Raw genomic sequence first — 20,102 nt, forward strand, 5'->3', positions numbered from 1 at the left:
CACAATGTTGCAGTCCTGCTAAAAATCGCAGATTGCCGCCATTACCAGTAAAAAAAATGAAAATATAGTCCATAAATCTACCCCCTAGTTTGTAGATATAACTTTTGCGCAAAACAATCAATCTATGCTGGTTGCGATTTTTACCAAAAAAAAAAGTAGTAGAATACATATTGGCCTAAACTGATAAATTTGTATTTTTATATATATTTTTTTGGATCTGTATTATAGCAGAAAGTGAAAAATATTGTTTTTTTTTTTGTTTGTTTCAAAATTGTTGGCCTTTTTTTGTTTATAGCGCAAACAAGAAAAAACAGAGGTGATCACATACCACCAAAAGAAAGCTCTATTTGTGGGGGGGAAAAAAGGACCTAATTTGTTTTGGTACAACTTTGCATGACCGCACAATTGTCAGTTAAAGCGACAGTGCAGTTTCCCACAAAATGGCCTGGTTATTATCCACTTCCCGACTGACGCACAACGATGTACATCGGCAGAATGGCACAGACAGGCATATGGGGGCATACAGGTACATTCCTTTTAAGAATGCCGCTATCGCATGCGCGCCGGTCGGGACCCCCGTGAGTCCGGTCGCGGGTCCCGCGGACTCGATCGCCGCGGGGGATACCCGTGATCGTCTCATGGGGAGATGCGGAAGTAAATAGCATCTCCCCATTCTGCCTAGCAACAAGTGACACTGATCTCTGCTCCCTGTGATTGGAGCAGAGATCAGTGTTCACTAACACACAGCCACGCCCCCCACAGTTAGTAACATGCCCCCTAGGACACACTTAACCCCTCCACTGCCACCCCCTGGTTAACCCCTTCACTTCCAGTGTAATTTACACAGGAATCAGTGCATTTGTATAGCACACTTTCACGATTGCTGTATAAATGAGAATGGTCCCAAAAATGTCCGATGTGTCCACCATAATGTTGCAGTCACATTACTAGTAAAAAAAAAATTAATAAAAATATAAAAATGCCATAAAACTATCCCCTATTTTGTAAACGCTATAAATTTTGCGCAAACCAATCAATAATCGCTTATTGTGATATTATTTTTTTTTATTTTATTTTTTTTACCAAAAATATGTAGAAGAATACGTATCGGCTGAAACTGAGGAAAACAAATTTTTTTTTTATAGATTTTTGGGGGATATTTATTATAGCAAAATATAAAAAGAATGCTTTATTTTTTTCAAAATTGTTGCTTTTTTTTTTGTTTATAGCACATAAAATAAAAACCGCAGGGGCGATCAAATACCACCAAAAGAAAGCTCTATTTGTGGGGAAAAAAAGGACCACTTTTGTTTGGGAGCCACGTCGCACTACCGTGCAATTATCTGTCAGTTAAAGCGACGCAGTGCCGAATCGCAAAAAGTGGTCTGGTCTTAAGCCAGCAAAATGGTCCGGTCTGAAAGTGGTTAAGGGGGGTAAATCCTTCCGGGGCTGAAGTGGTTAATCAGTTTTGTTTTCAGTGTATTTGAAACTTCAAAAAGTCTCTATCTTGCAGACCCCTAAGTGACACACCTGCACAAATGTGACCAGAGAGCTATAATTGATTGTTTAGATGAGGAGGATGAGTTGGGGAAATATGAATTTCCTAATTAAAAACTCCAGTTACTCTAGGTGAATTGCTTTTGTTACATAAGACTTAAAGGGGTTGTAAACCCTTGTGTCTTTTCACCTTAATGGATCCTATCCATTAAGGTAAAAAAACTTCTGTCAGGCCCCTTTCACACTGGAGCGGTTTTCAGGAGCTACAGTGCTAAAAAATACCGCCTGTGTAGCGCCTGAAAAAAACGGGCCCTTTCACGCCAGTGTGAAAGCCGGAGGGCTTTCACACTGGAGCGGGGCTCTGGCAGGACGGTGAAAAAAGTCCTGCTAGCCGCATCTTTGGACCAATTGAAATCAATGGGGCAGTGCGGCTATACTGCCGGCAAAGCGACGCTTTGCGGGCGATTGTAACCCTTTTTCGGCCGCTAGCGGGGGTTAACACTGCCCCACTAGCGGCCGCATACCGCCGCTAAAAATAGCGGCGCGTTACTGCCGATGCCCGCATCGCCCCAGTATGAAAGGGGCCTTACTGATCAGCCCCCTTGTTTTACTCACCTGAGCCCATTTGTCCCCACGCCGGCTCTTGATTGGATAGATTGATGGCAGCACAGCCATTGGCTCCCGCTGCTGTCGCTCAAATCCAGTTTTGATTAATTTTTTTGCATTTTGTCACTTATCACTGGGTGTTTGTTTTTGTCACATTCATTTTGTGATTTACTACACTAGCGCTACTAGTTTTACTTATTGATGTTTAATCTATAGGTTTAATTATAGTTTACACATTTTTGAAAGTAGGTTAAAATTGGGGTGAGAAATGTAAATAGAACATGAAACGGGAAAACAAGGGATAAAAAGAAAGGGACAAGGTGTGACGGGGGGAAGGAAGTGGATTATAAAGGAGATATATATATATATATATATATATATATATATATATATATATATATATATATATATATAATTATACCAACAGTACAGAATGATTATATATAGTTGTAAAAAAGGATTTTGGATTTTGTTCTAATGACCCACTTGATGCTTTACAGATTTATTCTGCCGGAATAATTGCCCTATGTACTGTATATACATGGTGATTTGTAATATGCTTCTGAGAGGTTAATGTGCTTTGTTGGCAGTCATCTCATTTGTGACACAAGGATTTCAGTATATTGAAGTGAAGATGATTTCCACAAGATGTTGTAAACCACCTCCATCTATAGCATGAGTTATCTGTTTAGTTAATTTTGTATAAGATCTTTTCCTGTCTTATGTAAGAGTTTGTGGTTATCTACTAGTCTGTGCCGTGCATTGGTTATTTGACCACTGGGTGGCACTGTTTGACCAGTTTGGAATGTAACTGTAAGGGGAAAAAAAAGTTTCTTTGGAAAAGTTCAGGTGTTTTTATTTTGGCATCACATTTATGTTCCAATATTGTTTTTTTTTTTTCCTCAGTTTATGCATGATATAACCACTTATAGGAAATCCATGATCACAGTATACACTTTTCCTTTTATAACATTATAAAACATTGTTAAAACAATTATAAAAATAGTAATTTGTTACGATCCAAAGTTTACTTGAAAAATCTCACTACTTGTGAGTTCTGCCTGTCTGCTGACCATCTCTTTCCACAACTTTTTGATTCTTTGCATGCTTTGCCGTGTCTCCTCTGTGGATTACTTTCAATTTCTAAGGACTATGTTATTTGCTATTACTATTTGCCGACTTCATTACTCCTTTTTTTTTTTTTCAGGTAACGCACAAAGAAACTATCGAGCAATGCATAGAAGAATGCAATGCAAGGATTGAAATTGGTTTACATTATGGAATCCCATACCCCAGACCTGTATGTGTTTCTACATTTGAAATTCATTTTTATCATAACTAGCAAAAGTATGCCCCATCCAGAACTGGAAATGCTGGGGATATAACGATGCTAAAGAAATATCTTAGGAGGCAACTTGTGCTTAGCATATGACATCAGGCAGTATGTGCGGGAGAGGAGTGCAGAGGGAATGACACGGGCTCAGCCTGTGTGTAGAGAATTGTGGAAGCTATGACAGTGGGTAATATGTGCAGGAGAAGAGATTGGAGGATATGGCCGCAGTAAGAGCAGTTTATCTTTTGACTCACAAATAGTGGTTACTGATCTTTCCATAAATAACAACAAAAGCACTAATCATACAGTTAAATGACAGGGGTGGAGAAATGTTTGCCAATATGTATTTGGCAACCCTTTTACAAAATTGAATAATTATAGAGCACCAGCTTGGGAGCTGAGCTCTTCACAGAGGAGGAAATGGGCCCACTGAGGTTGAAGCAGTAATTCTGAGACATTGACTGTGGTGGGGATTGTGTCAGCGGTACCACGAACTGTGAGCCTACGTGAAGTGGATACAGAAAGAACTGGGGAGCGTGTCAGTGGAATTGGGTATAATGGTGGTTCAAAAAGAGATCTCAAAATGTAATTAAGTTATTTAGCAGGGACTGTATCATGGATTCCAGGACCAGTGCTGGGAACATGTGAAATGAGACATCGCTTTGTTGCCAAGGATTTTTGAAACAGGAAAATGGGTCAGTAGAGCCCAGATTTCCACCAGACCGTATATTGCAAAATGTGAATTCCTAGGTGTTCTTTTAACCACTTGCTTACTGGGCACTTAAACCCCCCTCAGTCCCAGACCAATTTTCAGCTTTCAGCGCTGATGCACTTTGAATGACAATTGCGCGGGCATACAACACTGTACCCAAATGATATTTTTATCATTTTTTTTTTCCCACAAATAGAGCTTTCTTTTGGTGGTATTTAATCACAGCTGGGAGTTTTATTTTTTGCTAAACAAACAAAAAAAGATGCAAAAAAAAAAAAAATCATGTTTAATAGTTTGTTATAAAATTTTGCAAACAGGTAATTTTTCTCCTTCATTGAAGTGCGCTGATGAGGCAGCACTGATGGGCTGCACTGGTGGGCACTGATGGGCTGCACTGGTGGGCACTGATGGGCTGCACTGGTGGGCACGGATGGGTGGCACAGATGGGTGGCACGGATGGGCACTGATGGCACTGATGGGCACTGATGGGCACTGGTAGATGACACTGATGGGCACAGATGTGGCACTGGGGTGCAGCACCTTTGAGGCAGATTGTGGGCACTGCTGGGTGGCACTGTGGGCACTGCTGGGTGGCACTGACGGGGGGCACTAATTTTTTATTATGAATAGTTATGAGGGGGCAGGTGGGCACTGGCAGGGGTGGCCGTGATCGGGACTGATGTCCCGATCACGGCCGCCGATGATCGCCTCCGTTACCGATTACCGGCTCCGTTATATCACATGATCAGCTGTCATTGGCTGACAGCTGATCACGTGATAAGGGGTCGGGATCGACCCCTTGCACGGATCGGTGATCAGGCGAGTCTCGTAGACTCGCCGATCACAGGGGGCGCGCAGGCCGCTCGTGCACGGGACTACGTCAATAGACGTAGTCCCGGAAAAGGAGATCCGCGCTGTAGCCGTCATTCAGCTATAGCGCGGGTCTCAAGTGGTTCAAGTTGCTTTTTCTCCTGGAGCAGTAGCTAGCCTTAAGCACAATTAAGGGTCGGATGTCAGCATAAAAATGTGAATACAATAAAAAAAAATATTTTCATACATCAGGGGACACGGAGCCATAGTAGTTACTATGTGGTTAATAGGCCACCTTTAGGTGATGGACACTGGCACGCCCGAAGACCAGAAGTGCACACGCTATATAACCCCTCCCACTACTGGGAGTACTTCAGTTTTTTTGCCAGTGTCTAAGGTGTTGGTCACGAGTAAAGAGGTGGTGTGCTGAGCTCCACTGGAGCAATCCTTGCTGGGGGGTTAGCCATGCTGACCGGATCAGTTCCGAGTGTCCTTTTTAATAGGCCTAAGGAATGGTACCCGGGCCTTGTGTCCGAAGAAACAAGGTTTTGCTTGCGAATGCTACTTTTTGGTAGTAAGGCCATAAAGTTTTCACTGGCAGGGTGCTGTTGCAGGTCCAGGATTGTGGGTAACCTCTAGGTCCCCCTGCTCCTGAAGGTTTCCTTTTTGCTGCCTGCAGCGTAGGCTCTTGATGAACCCACCTCTGGTTTGGGATCACTAAAACCTCCCCCATCTGGGCATACTTTTCCTATTCATTCATGGCTGAAAAAGCTTATATTTTCTGAATGGGAACATCCGGATAAGCAGTATTCTCCCAGAAAGTTGTCTACACTATATCCCAGTGTTTCTCAACTCCAGTCCTCAAGGCGCACCAACAGGACTGGAGTTGAGAAACACTGCTATATCCTATGGAGGAGGAATTCTATAAGAAATTGGGGGGTTCCAGCAGTTGATGCCGCAATCGCCTCAGTGAACAAAAATCTCACGTGTCCGGTGGATAATGCGCTGATGTTAGAACTTCTTTTTAAAAGCAGTATGTCTTTAGAAACTTCAGTAGCGCAGCCGGTTCTGGTGGCAATTATTGTATCTCAGTCCATTAAGGAACAGTTTGTGGAGATTAAGATTCTGCCTGATCAGCAGGCCCAGCAATGAGCTGGTGTATCAGATGCACTATGTTTTACAGTAGATGCTATGAAATCTTCTATCATCCAAGCCTCATGGCTTATGCTAGGACTAGTGCATTCTCATAGAGTTCTGTGGCTGAAAAATTGGTCAGACGAAGCACGTGTAAAACTCTTGGCCAGTTTCCCCTTTCATGGTGAAAGGCTATTTGGGGATGATCTGGATAATACATCCAAAGGCTCTCTAATGGGAAAAGCTCTTTTACCAGTAAAGAAGAAGTTTCTCCTTTTTACACGTGCTTCCTCACCTGTGCCAGGGCCATCAAGCTCTAGGCAGTCTCGACGGCCTCCACTGTCGGGTTCAAGAGGAAGACCTAAAGGGCAGCACCAGGGTCAAAAGAGGTCTTGGGGCAGAAAGCCCGCAAAACAGAATGCTAAAGCCTCCTTATGAAGGGGCGCTCCCGCTCTCTCGGGTGGGGGATAGGTAAGACCCATTCTAGATCTCAAAGATCTGAACCGGCACTTAAATATCCGGTGCTTTCGCGTGGAATCAATCTTATTGGTTGTTTCCATCTTGCAAGGAGGGGAGTTTTTGGCATCAATCCATATCAAGGATGCATATCTCCACGTGCCAATATTTCCTGCTCACCAGAAATTTCTACGCTTCGAGATAGAAAATCATAATTTTCAGTTTGTGGCCCTGCCTTTTGCTCTAGCCACCACACTGCGGGTGTTCTCAAAGATTCTGGCACCTCCCTTAGCCAGATTAATGGCTCAGGGCATAACGGTCCTAGCCTATCTAGACTATCTACTTTTAATAGATCATTCAGTCTCTGGTCTAAACCAAGGTTTAATCACAGCTGTAAACTACCTGTAATCTCTGGGTTGGATACTCAACATGGAAAAATCCCCCTTGAAACCATCAAGGAGATTACATTATTTGGGGCTGGTGATGGATACCGTACAGAAAAAAAGGTATTCTTACGCCAAACAAGAGTCAGTTCCATTATAGGACTAATTCAACTCGTCAAAGCAAAGAAAAATCCTTCCATTCAGCTGTGCATGACATTGTTAGAGAAAATGGTGGCCTCCTTCGAGGCTGTCCCTTATGCGCAGCTTCACTCAAGACTACTACAAAACCTCATCCTGTTTGTCTGGAACAAGAAGGTTCAGGCTTTGGATTTTCCAATACGCTTATACTCCGATGTACATCAGAGCCTAAATTGGTGGTTGATATCCAGTAATCTCCAAAAGGGGAAATCTTTTCTGCCAGTATCCTGGAAAGTGGTGACAACGGATGCCAGCCTTCTAGGCTGGGGAGCAGTCCTGGAAGAAGCTTCTGTCCAGGGGAGATGGTCCAAGTCAGAAGACCTTGCCCATCAACATTTTAGAGATTCGGGTAGTACATCTGGCCCTAGAATCTTGGACACTCGGGCTACGGGATTGTCCTGTCAGGATTCAATCCAACAATGCTACGGCTGTGGCTTACATCAATCACCAAGGGGGCACAAGAACTCTTGCAGCCCAAAAAAGAGGTGAATCATGTTCTAGCTTGGGCAGAAAACATTCCTTGCCTATCGCGATTTTCATTCCAGGAATTGAAAATTGGCAGACTGACTACTTGAGTCGCCAACAGTTATTTCCGGGGGAATGGTCTCTTCACCCCGACATCTTTCTAGCGATATGTCAGAGATGGGGTCTTCCGGACGTGGACCTATTCGCGTCCAGATTTGACAACAGTCGACAACTTTGCGTCAAGAACAAGGGATCCGCTAGCATGCGGAACAGACGCATTAGTCTTCCCATGGGATCAGTTTTCACTGATCTATGCGTTTCCTCCAGTTCTGCTACTTCCACGCCTTCTCTGCAGGATCAAGTAGGAACGAAAGGAGGTGATTCTGGTGGCCCAGAAGATATTGCTTTGCTGAGATCATAAAGATGACGGTAGGAGTCCCTTGGACTCTGCCATTATGGCCAGACCTTCTCGCACAAGGTCTGGTATTTCATCCTACCTAAATTTAACAGTTTGGCTATTGAGACCCACATTCTAAAGGACCATGGGTTATCCCCTTCAGTAGTGTCTACTTTGGTTAATGCCAGGAAGCTGGCTTCCAGAATCATTTACTACAGAGTCTGGAAGGCATATGTTTTCTGGTATGGATCCAGGGGTTGGCACCCCAGGAAGTATGTCATAGGTAGGATCCTTGATTTCCTGCAAATGGGATTAGAAATGAAGCTGGCCTTGAGTAGTATCAAGGGCCAGATCTCGGCCTTGTCAGTGTTTTTTCAACAGCCTCTTGCTTCTCACTCTCTGGTGCATAGTTTTATCCAGAGGGTAACACGGATCAATCCCCTATCAAGGCACCTCCTAAATCCTTGGGATTTAATTTTTTTGCCTTATCGGCTTTACAGAATCAGCCCTTTCAGCCTTTACGGAAAATTCCCTAAGTTCTTTTGACAGGAAAAATAATCTTTTTGGTTTCCATTTCTTCTGCTAGAAGAGTATCGGAACTGTCTTGTAAAGAGCCATATTTGATCATGCATAAGGGTAAAGTGGTTTTGCGTCCTCATCCCAAATTCCTACCAAAGGTGGTGACAGGTTTTCATTTAAATCGGGATATTATTCTACCTTCTTTCTTCCCAGAGCCTCAATCAGGGGAATAGAAGGCACTACATTCCCTTGATGTAGTAAGAGCGATCAGAGTCTATTTAAAGGCGACCTCTCAGGTTCGCAAAACAGATGTTTTGTTTGTACTGCCAGAAGGTCCAAAAAGGGGATAAGCAGCATCAAAGTCTACTATTTCCAAATGTATTTGTCAAGTGATTGTTCAAGCTTATGGTTTAAGGAAGAAAATTCCTCCTTTTCACATTAAAGCACACTCTACCAGGGCAGTTAGTGCCTCTTGGGCGGTGCATTTTATCAAATCGATGTTAAAGGTCATTAGGATATTGCCTTTGGGCGTAGTGTACTGCAGGCTGAAGTATGAGTCCTCTGGCCTCCTTTGCCCTGCTTTTTTGCTGTCTCCCTCCCTTCAGTTGCCATTGCTATGGGACATCCCACATAGTAACTACTATAGCTCTGTGTCCCCTGATGTATGAAAAGAAAACAGGATTTTTAAAACGGCTCATCTATAAAATCCTTTTCTTTGATGTACATCAGGGGACACAGAGGTCCCTCCCTTCTTTGGTATACACTTGTATTGCTTGGCTACAAAACTGAGGTACTCTCAGTAGTGGGAGGGGTTATATAGGGAGTGCACTTATGGTCTTAGGGCGTGCCAGTGTCCATCACCTAAAGGTGGCCTATTAACCACATTGTAACTACTATGGCTCCGTGTCCCCCGATGTACATCAAAGAAAAGGATTTTTACAGATAAGCTGTTTTAAAAATCCTGTTATTCAGTTGATAAGTCCAAAAAAGTGAATATAGTGCAACAAGACATGAAAGTCTACGTGAATAAGCCTAAAGTTTTTCTTGGAAAGTCCATAGATGTAGTACACCAGTAAAATGTATGTCATTCTTGTGCAGAGCCTCCACTTAAGATAGCAAAAATACATGCTTACCCAATATGAATGATCTTATATCTCTAGAAAGGGCTAAAGGCTCAGAACTTAATCGACCAAACACAGGTCTTTTAGTAGCAAACTCAAAACACTCCCTATAGGAGGTGAGGAAGAAATGGTGATCCTGCAAAAGGGAAGTGTAAGGAAAAAAGAAAAATGGGTTTGAAAGCAGCTTAAAATTAGGGTGAGAAATGTAAATAGAACATGAAACGGGAAAACAAGGGATAAAAAGAAAGGGACAAGGTGTGACGGGGAGGGGAAGAAAAGGAACAGTGGATTATAAAGGATAGTATATATTTTATTAAATTGTTCCCTTTTATCCTTGCCAAAATATGGTTGTATGATTGTAAGTTTTAATTTATCTTTTAAGATTAAGAATAAAAAAAAAAAAAAAAAAAAAAGCATGGTTAACAATCCATGCGCATCGCCAAGATAACGGTCCTCAAGCAGGGAAGATCACAGTGGGATAGTTGATCATGGATAGTATCTCAACTGGTTTTGTGGTCTAATGCCGCTTCGTCAGGAGGCTATCTGTAATTTGTTTGACAAGTAATCAATAACCCCCGCTTGGGGATCATTATCTTGGTGATGCACATATATTGTTACCATGCTTTTAATCTGTATTTGATTATTCATTATGCGTTAATAATTTTGTATTAATAAACGTTTATATTAATTTCCTACATATTTGTTTACGTATCTGAATTTACTCATTTATACTGTACTGAGATAGTCCAATTGCCCCCGTTCCTTAAGAAGGCTTGGTTGGGGATTCTATTTATGGAGGTAATCTGATTGCATTACAATACTGTATATTGTATACTGTATATTCTTGCATCATATTATGCTGTATAAATGTAAATTATAATTGTTTTCTTTAAAATAAATTTGCTTGTGTTTTGTATATTTATTCAACTCTTTGTCTTCTTCCTGCACACCACTTGAAGAAACAGATGGATATTTGCATAGTTTAAAATAGTTTAATGGACAAATGCATATCTGGAGAGCCATGAACCTCTGTATGAAATACCACCTCTGTACACTTGCTATGCGGGATCAACTGTCAGGAAGTAATTTTTTACTTTTTTTGGTAGGGGAAATCTTAATTTTTGAGTCTTAATTTAAACCTTTAGTATTTTTTTTTTTTTTTTTTTTTTTTTTTTTCTTTTACGGTCGTGCGTTCATTGACGGACACAGCTTCCTATTCTTGACAATCCAGGTTTATAGCGCCACCTGCAGGAGAAGGACAGTCAGAAAAGAAAGGGGGACGGTCCTAGCTGGTATAGAGAAGTACACAAAAAGGGGATGCCCCAGGTATTTTATGGGCCACCCCCTTTTTGCGTTCTTCTCTCTTGAAATGGGATGTGGCTAAGGTTTCCAGTACTATACCTATAGGTGGCTCTTTCTCTGTCCTAACTGGTATAAACCCCTCTCTGTTATAGGAAAACCAGTTATTTCTGTCTCGTGTTTAGAAGTAAGGAGCTAGTTTCCTGCAGGGACCTGTGGTTCCATAGCTTTTTCTCTCTCTCTCTTTTTTTTTTTTTTCCCCTGCGGAGATCTTCAATCAACAGCCAGGCTGGATAAAACAGATCCTGTAGTCACCCCAGTCTGGGCAGTGAGCACATGCAGACCTTTAGCTACATGTTGTGCTGGCTGCCACGGCCTCAGTTTGGACTTGGGTAGCTGGTGAGTTAAATGTCTCATTGGGGGGGGGGGGGGGGGCACATGCCTGGGCTCCTGACATCCGTATCACAGCCCTGCTGTGGCCAGCAGCCGCACCTTGGTGGGAGGCAGATCTGTCTACAGAGCGGCACCTGCATACTCATTGGGAATAGTAAATATTGATCTCCCTTCTGAGTGCGGTGTGGGATACAGGTGCTCCTGGGGATGGCCGGCCCTGTGGGGTTCTCCTTCTCCCATCCAGGCCCTTCATTGCTGCTGGGTTGCCTCCTGGGTCCCCTTCATCTCCCCCCCCCCCTTTCCCTTCGGTAAGAGGTCTATCAGCTCCTGGATTTGAAGGCTGGAATTGCTTTGTTAGTTGTCCGAAGTTCAATATGGAATCCATCTGGTCTGTGGTGGCCTCCTGGCCTCTATAGATATCATGGATGCATATCTGGCAACCCCATTTGTACTGGGCACCAAAGTTTCCTACGTGGTAGGAGAGGCACATTATCAGGTTGTGGTGCGGCTCTGGTCATAGATTTTTAGGCATCTTGTTTCAACAGGAATGTGCCGAAGTTCATGTCAAGTGTGAGGAATTCCAGAGGCAGTTGCCACGGACGCCTTGATGGTGCCAGTAGCATCTCATTTGTACAGTCCCTCCTTTCAAGATTGTTCCTCGCTGATGGTGCAGGATAGAGTCCAAAAGAGTTCTGGTCATTCTGGTGGCTCTGGATTGGCTTAGCTGACCCTGGAACGCTCCCCAGGGCTGGACCTGTGGCACCTCCTGTGTGTTCCCCTTTGTTGCCATGGGACTTGAATTTGGTTCTCTTGGTCCTTCAGAAACCTCCCTTTGAGAATATTAGGGATGTCCACTTTCTTACTCTCTCTCAGAAGGTTGCCTTTTTGGTGGCTATCCCTTCCGTATGCAGAGTGGTCGATCTGGCAGCCTTCTCCTTTAGGTCTCCTTATTGGTTGTACAGAAGGATTAGGGGACTGTCCCTGTCCATGTCTTTTAATTTCTTTCAAAGGTTGTGTCTGATTTTTCATTGCCTTGCTTTCCCTATGCCCACATCCTAAAGAGGTTGAATTACACGCTTTGGATGTGCTTAATGCAATTGGAGTGTATCTGTCTGCTACGGATTTCATTTGGAGATCGGATTTTTCTTTTTTTTGCGATCATGGACGCGCCAAGGAAGGGTCTGACAGCTGCCTCCTGCCACTGTTTCTAGGTGGATTAGGCCGATTGTGGTTCAGGCTTATACCATTAAGGATGTAAACCTGATTCATAAAATTCGCACATATATCTGTAGTGTTTTCTTATCCATCTCCAAAGCCCTGAGTCCTGTGTCTTTCTTCTGCTCCATTTTTCCGTTATCGGCATAATAACTTTTGACAGCTGAGATGATAAAACCAGCCTGAAATTTGTGTCGGGGTGGGTGCTATAAATAGATTAGCAGAGAGCTTGTCTATTCACAGCACAGCTCTGCACATTCCTTCCTTTGCCTATGGGGGGGGGGGGTGCATTTCCTCCCAATCTGCTATCACACAGTGTATGCCAAGAATCCACACCTAGTGCTGAACAGGAAGAAAAAAATCTAACACAATGTTCACTTTTCTAAAGAATATAGCAAGTTGAAGAGAGCAGATACACATTTAAAACTTATATGTGTGTTATCGCTGTGTATCATCTGAGGCTGTTCACTTCACTGGGTATATGCAAGGGTTTCTCTCTTTTACAAAGTAGATGTTCTTGCATCTTCGATGCTTGTTTGGGCTGCAAAATGTTGCAGGTGTCTGAGGTTTCTGTTCCCTTGTGGGGGATATATATATATATATATATATATATATATATATATATATATATATATAAAGAAAAATGTTTTTTTGATCGGGTTTGCCTGTTTAAGCGATTGTTGGACTGGTTCTGGTTTCCTACCCCTCGTCATTTGGCAGGGCTTTGGGATGTCCCTGTGTTTGAGAATAAGAAGCGGTGTCCAATGAGCGAAAGAAAAAAATAAATAATTTTTTATTACTCACTGTAAAATCTCCATCTCTGAGTTCATTAACGGACACATTTGTCCCTCTCCTTTTTTTTTTTTTTTTTTTTTTTTTCCTTTGTACTGCTTTATTACTACCTGGTTTGTCTATAGCAGGGGTCTCTAACCTATGGTTGTTCAGGAACTACAATTCCCATCATGCTTAGTCATGTCTGTGAATGTCAGAGTTTTACAATGCCTCATGGAACGTGTAGATCAGCAACAGCTGGAGGGCTGTAGTTTGGAGATCCCTGGTCTTTAGCAGAGAAGGGGTTTTTACCAACTAGGACTGCCCATAAGCATTGCTGAGTTTCTTTTCTGCCTAGTATTCTACTCCTGTAGGTGGCGCTATAAACCCTATGGTCAAGAATAAGCAGATCTGTTCATCAATAAACTCTGAGAAAGGGATTTTACAGTGGGTAAAAAATATCCTGATATTTACAGTTTTTGATTGTATGGGAAGGGTTGGAACCTCTGTCAGTATTTTATTTCTCAACCCTAATACAGTGACTTCACCTCACTTTCTGTACCTTTTTGATAGCCGTAAAAAAAAAAAAATGTCAAGGACTGTAGCTGTCCCCATTCTGTCCAAAAAAATTAAGATGTATTTTTGCTTTAAATACTGAAAACTGTTTAGCGTGGTAGCCTCATCTCAGAAATGTTGAAAGAAATCTTTGAGTACTTTTTATAGAGGCTAACCCATAATTGTTTTTGTATTCTTAGACCCACCTACCTCCCATGGGGCTGTCAATGTCTCACAGTAAAAAAATGAACAAACAAGACAAGCTGAGAAAGCAAGCTAAGCCTCTGTATCTGAAATCGTATGATGGGATCTCCTAATGCCTACCAGAAGGAAGGGGGCAGGGGTGGCAGCAATGGGGCTACTGTCCTTTTCTGTAGCCCTACTCTTGTATTCCTATTATACAAGCCAGACAAACAGAAGTGCAAGATCTCAAAACTGGGACTGCAAAAGCAAGCATGAACTACTGTGTGCTAAATAGTGTATTATTTGTCGTCTTCCTGCACATTGCTTGTAAAAAAACAAATGTAACAGCGCATCATTGTATAGATTTTTTTAATTTAACAATACTATTAACTCTGTGCACAATGTGTTGAGATGCCCTGCCGTGCATTGTGATTAGATGCTGCATTTTAATGCAATGCACACCAAATTACCCGCATGGAACAGGGCACATAGAAATAGTTTTTCCTGTCTTAGCACTGAGCTTGCATTTATCTGATTAACACAACTAGTGTAAAAGTCCATAGGGCAGTTCATACACTGTTACTGCAATAAAATTCATCTTAGTGTGATACGCAGCAACACGTTATGTGTGCTGGTGCAGTGAGTTGCCATTCAGCCTCAATGGCACCCCTGTGCACCCTCTCATCGATGTACGTTACACTACTGTGTTTATGCGCTTACTGCATGCTCGAGACTGAACTGTCTTTGATAGCTAGACAGCTTCTGGTATCTGATAATGATCAGGAGCTGGCAGGTTGGGCTCCTGATCAGCCAAACACTGTGGTCACATGATCAGGCAGCCTGTCCCACCCCCTGGGTGTGGAGACGTACTTAAAGGGATGCTGGGGCCAAAAATGTTTTATACTGTATTCTAATGTTTTAGAATCCTTTGTTGCTATGTGTAATTCTGTATCTACATGGAGGCAGCCATATGCAGGCTTCCTGCAGTGGCTACAAATCTCTGTATTTTATAAAATCTGAACACAGAAGGGCAAAAATGTACAAATGGGAAAGTCAAAGCATCAAGTTACTGTAAGCACTGCAGTTATATATTTTTTAATTTGTGATCAATATATGTATATATTTATCCTTTACACAAATGCCTTTTGTGAACTGTATATGAATAAACTGAATCTATTTATGCAACTCTCCTGCTGATTGCTGTAGTATTTAGTGATACGTTGTTTGAAATAACTGCTCTTGTCAGGATAGACTTTCAATGCATACATGGCGAAACTGGGCAGGTGCTATAGGTTCTAATGAAGGCAGATCATAAAGAGGAAACTTTATGCTAGGATAATGAGAATAAGGATAATATGGCTAAAACTTTTTTCTACTATATCGAAATATCTGGATTAAAGTCAAATTTCTTATATAGAACTGTATTTGATATCTAAAAACAGCTTTATTTTTTATTAGTTGTGACTGGAGTTGTCCTTTAAATACTAAAGTTATAACCATTAACTGTGGTAATCTGCTGTCAGTGCAGTTTTACCTTTAGCAGCTAGACGTTATATTGCCTAGAGCAAAAAGCAATACTTTCTCTAATTGCCACCTCTGCTCCATGTAGTGTGGTGTCCAGTTTATCTTAATTGAGAGTAGTTTCCTGTCCACTTTTGAACAAGTAGAAGCCAGATAATTTGTCTTCGTAGATGTCCCTGAACACAACCCAGAATTTACTTACACCAGCAAAAGTGCCTCTTGGAAGGCTCTGTAGTTGTATCCATGGAAACACATTTTCTCAAAGAGTCTTTCAGGACAGCACCTGGAGAGAGCATAGCTCCACCCAACTTCCCAGGGAACACTATGAATAATTCCTTTTTAAGGCAGCCCTCTTCCACCATGGCCTCAGTTGTAGTGTTTTCTCTGCCATGGTGGAAGCGCTGCGAGGAACTGTGGGTGCATGGCTCACCTTAAATGTTTCTTATTGGAGCTTGTGATCCTCTGGGCCATCCCAGCATCCCCCTAGATGGATGGTGGATGCTCCGGAGCCCCCCTTTCTTCCCTGCTGGGCGAGAGCTCCGGGAGAGTCTACCCCCTTCCTGGAGCATGGAGCCAGGGCTTCCCAGGTCTCCGTTTTTTGTTCTGGGTCTGGATGATGGACGGCCGTCATTTCCAGAAGGGGCGGTACTTTTGGATGGGCGCATGGCGCCCGGTACCGGCCTGTGAAACGCAGAAAGGTGGAGACGGGCTGTGGCTAGTATAGATTCACACACACACACAGCACCCCCCCCCCCCCCCAACGATCTCCAGGCTGGAGGACCCGCGATTTTTGTATATCCCCGCCGGTTCCATGTAACCAGCATGGAGCATAAATGACTGACATTGGAATGGACGTCAGCAACCGAAACTGACAGCATGATGTGGCGCGGCTCTGGATGTCGATGATGCGTGGGCGGTACAGTGTCTCTTGGCCAGGAAACGAACACACACAGCACAGCGCACGGATCTGATTTCCAACACGTGAGTGAGCTTTCTTCCTTCCTTGTGCCACTAACTGTACAACATAGAACATATACATATATTAAGAACAATACACGGCGTGACCACAGTGAGTCAGCTTCCCCCAGGCCTGGTTTGCAGCAGATGAGTCACAGCTATTAAAGCGGGGCATGTGAGCCGAGCGAGGAGTGGACCACTGTCCCTTATTATGAATATTACCAGTCTGAATATTAGTCAAATAAAAAGTTTTTGAAAATCGTGATCTTCATTCTAAGCATCATGATTCAAATTTTTTCCAGAATCGTGCCGCTCTACCATGTCCCTTCAGGTACCTCTTGAGGGGACATGGTTTGAATGGTCGCTCTCCCCCCTTTTTTTTGGGGGGGGTATAATGCTTTGGCCCTAATGGGGTGCTGCTGGCGAATCTGAACAGAACAAATTACCACTTGCAAGACTTAGGTTAGATCCTGAACGAGGAGAAGTCAAACTTCGTCCCTTCCCAAGTGATAACATTTTTGGGGTACAACATCAACTCTGTCAAACAAAGGCTTTTCTTGCTGGAAGAGAAACGGGAAAAGATCCTGGGGGGGAAATAAAACAGATCCAGACCAGCTCACCAGTAACAGTGCCATCAGCAATGTCGACTCTGGATCTTCTAACATCCTCCATTCCAGCTGTTCAATGGGCCCGTCTTCAATCAAGGGATCTGCAGCAAGTTATTCTCCAAAATTGGAGGCACGAAGAACCCTTGGAAAAAAGTTATGGTGGTGGAGGAACCAGTTAAACCTAAGTGAGGGCCTGCTTTTGGTATTTTCTACCTCCAAAAAGGTTAACAGATGCAAGCTTCTGAGGGTGGGGGGCTCATCTGGAAGATCATTTTGCCCAGGTAATCTGGACAAATTCAGATGAAAAAAGATCATCCATTTGGATGGGGCTTCTCTGATTTCAGGAAGAGATCAAGGGTCAACACATTCAGATCTTGTGCAACAATTCTGTTCATCCTCAAAAATATTTTAGGAAGAGTCCACGAATCGCATACTGGTGGCTCCCTTTTGGCCCAATAGGATTTGGTTCTCAACACTCCTGAACCTAGCGATGGAACCCCTTTGGATGTTACCCCTATGAAATGCTCTTCTGAGCAAGGGCCCCATCTGGCATCCAGACATAAGCCAGCTAAAGTTAGCAGCTTGGTTTCTGAGGAGCAGATCCTAAAGAAAAGGGGTCTGTCAGACAAATTTTGTTTCTATGCTGTTAAACAGCAGGAAAAAATACACAAGATATTTATTTCAAGGTTTGTAAATGCTACAACTCCTGGTGTGGAACAAAGTATTCCTGGAATTTCTTCATGATGGAATGGAAAAGGGGTTAGCACCTTGAAGACACAGGTGGCCGCGTTTATACGTTTTTTTTTTTTTTTGGAAGTACAGTTATCAAGAGATCCATTAGTTATTAGGTGCTTTAAAGCAATGGCTAGGTCAAGACCAGCACCTATAAAAAAAAAAGTCCAAGTTGGGCCTTGTCAGTGGTCCTGCAAGGGCTAACTAGGAATCATTTTGAAGCTCTAGAGGAGGCAACAGTAAAAAATTGGACTCTGAAAACTGCCTTATTAGTAGCAGTAACCTCCGCCAGGAGAGTCTGTGAGCTGAAAGCTTTTTCCATAATAGAACCTTTCCTAACAGTCTTGGATAATCTTGAAGGTGGACCTAGGCTTTCTTCCTTAAGTCTCCTCCGCCTTTCATCATTCTCAGGAGGTGATTCTACCAACATTCTGCACATCCCCAGCCAATTCTAAAGAGGAAACGTTCCATACGCTGGATGTGAAGAGAAGCCTAATGCATTATCTGGAATTGACCAAACAATTTAGGAAGTCAAATTCCCTTTTTGTGCTGTTCTCAGGGGCACGTAAGGGACCGCGTGCTTTTAAGAGCTCGATAGGAAGATGGCTCAGAACACAGCCATTGAGGAACCTACAAAGTCTCAGGGCAGATGCCGCCAGAGGGTATCCAAGCCCACTCAACGAGGGCAGTAGCAACATCTTGGGCTGAGAGGGCTGGCACCTCTCCCAACCAAATCTGTAAAGCCACCACGTGGACAAGTTTCACTACGTTCATCTGGCATTCTAGAGTAGATCTAATATCAGGTCCCACCCTATAGTAAGTTTCTTGCTTATTCTCTCCAGGTGCTGTCATGAAAGACGCTTTGAGAAAACCATAGACTTAACGGTGACGGTATTAATAGCCTTTCAGGACAGCAGCTATTACCCTCCCTTGTGGTTTCCAGTATGACTTATTTTTTTTTATTATGTTTATTTTGTTGTTTTGTTTTTAAATTCTGTTTTTCAGCATGGCTGGCGGTTTTTTGTTTACGGCTGAGGCCGTGGTGGAAGGGGGCTGCCTTTTTAAAAGGAATTATTCGTAGTATTTCTTGGAAAGTTGGGTGGAGCTATGCTCTCTCCAGGTGCTGTCCTGAAAAACTTCTAGAAATACCGTTACCGGTAAGTCTAACTAAGGTTTTTAAAGGATTTAGCCAAGTTTTTTTATTTTATATTAGCCTAGCTTCTATTTTAGTGTAAAAAATAGAATCATCATGGCTTTAGTTTGCAGATCTTAGGTATTGATGTGAATGTAGAACTATAGGCAAACTGTAAGGGTAAGGGAGAGTTACCTCTGTCATGTTTTTGTTTTCCCATCTGTATCCCATTGAGGAGATTTCTCTTCAGATTCTTTCCCATAGCCAAAACAGACAGTGAGGAAATCCATGGTTGCCCCCAGAGCTAGTGTCCCCCAAATGTACCTTTAAAAAAAAAAATTACCTTTTTAAACTTGTATTTCGAAAGGAAGATTTTCCCCTCTATACCTACTTTGGTGGCAACCAAAGCTGTGTTGTGTGTGTGTGTGTTTTTTTTTTTTTTTGTTACTCTTGTTTGCACTCTTGGTTATAACAGTAAACAGGATAACTAGAGTGAATTTCCCTTTTGCCTTTACTTATAATTTTATAAGTTGTGTTTATTTTAGCCATGCTTTGTTACTGTAATATCCTGCTTTAAAAAGACCAAAGCTTGTTCATAGATGGATTGAAATTCAGCTGGGATCGGATGGATTTTGATTCTTTTATGGCTGGTCCCACTAGAGGGAAGTTAATCTGAAGATTGGCTTCTCTCGAATGGGAATGTTGGAAAATTTCCACTCTATCAGCACATCCTGCCAATTGGCTGCAGCGTTGATGAGTGTATTCTCACAGTGGAGGGAAGATGGAGGTGTTCCTGCTGTCGGAATACAATGGCGTGGTGGGGGCAGGGATGCCTTTTTACAGCTTGATTGTGCGCATGGGGTAATCCATTTGTTTGTTTGTTTGTTTGTTTTTTTTTTTTTTGTCTTTTTTAATCTGCAAAAAAAAAAAAAAAAATCTATGGGGAGCTTAACTGTTACTAGCCCAAACCCTGACCTTCTTGTGCCTTTAACAGATAGGTGAGTGTTCACATCTGGTGATTGGCCACATGGGTGCGAGTTCACATGCTCCTGATACCCAGAAGCATTTTGCAACTACACCATTAGAGTGGCTGGGAGCCCAGGAA

General features: G+C 42.7%; 1 protein-coding gene across 2 annotated transcripts in view; it reads left to right on the forward strand.

The window, feature by feature from the left end:
- The window catches only part of LYRM1 (LYR motif containing 1), a 74,158-nt gene extending 58,926 nt beyond the window's left edge, over nucleotides 1-15,232 (forward strand). For both annotated transcript variants that reach the window (XM_077448988.1, XM_077448989.1), the window contains 2 exons: nucleotides 3,311-3,403; nucleotides 14,065-15,232. In XM_077448988.1, coding sequence (XP_077305114.1) covers nucleotides 3,311-3,403; nucleotides 14,065-14,181 — 210 coding nt within the window. In that variant the 3' untranslated portion in view covers nucleotides 14,182-15,232. The remainder of the gene's footprint in view (nucleotides 1-3,310; nucleotides 3,404-14,064) is intronic.
- The last annotated feature ends 4,870 nt before the right edge of the window (nucleotides 15,233-20,102 follow it).

Source organism: Lithobates pipiens, unplaced genomic scaffold (assembly GCF_037356315.1).
Source record: "Lithobates pipiens isolate NorthernLeopardFrog02 unplaced genomic scaffold, aLitPip1_a1.2 Scaffold_22, whole genome shotgun sequence".
NCBI lineage: Eukaryota > Metazoa > Chordata > Amphibia > Anura > Ranidae > Lithobates > Lithobates pipiens.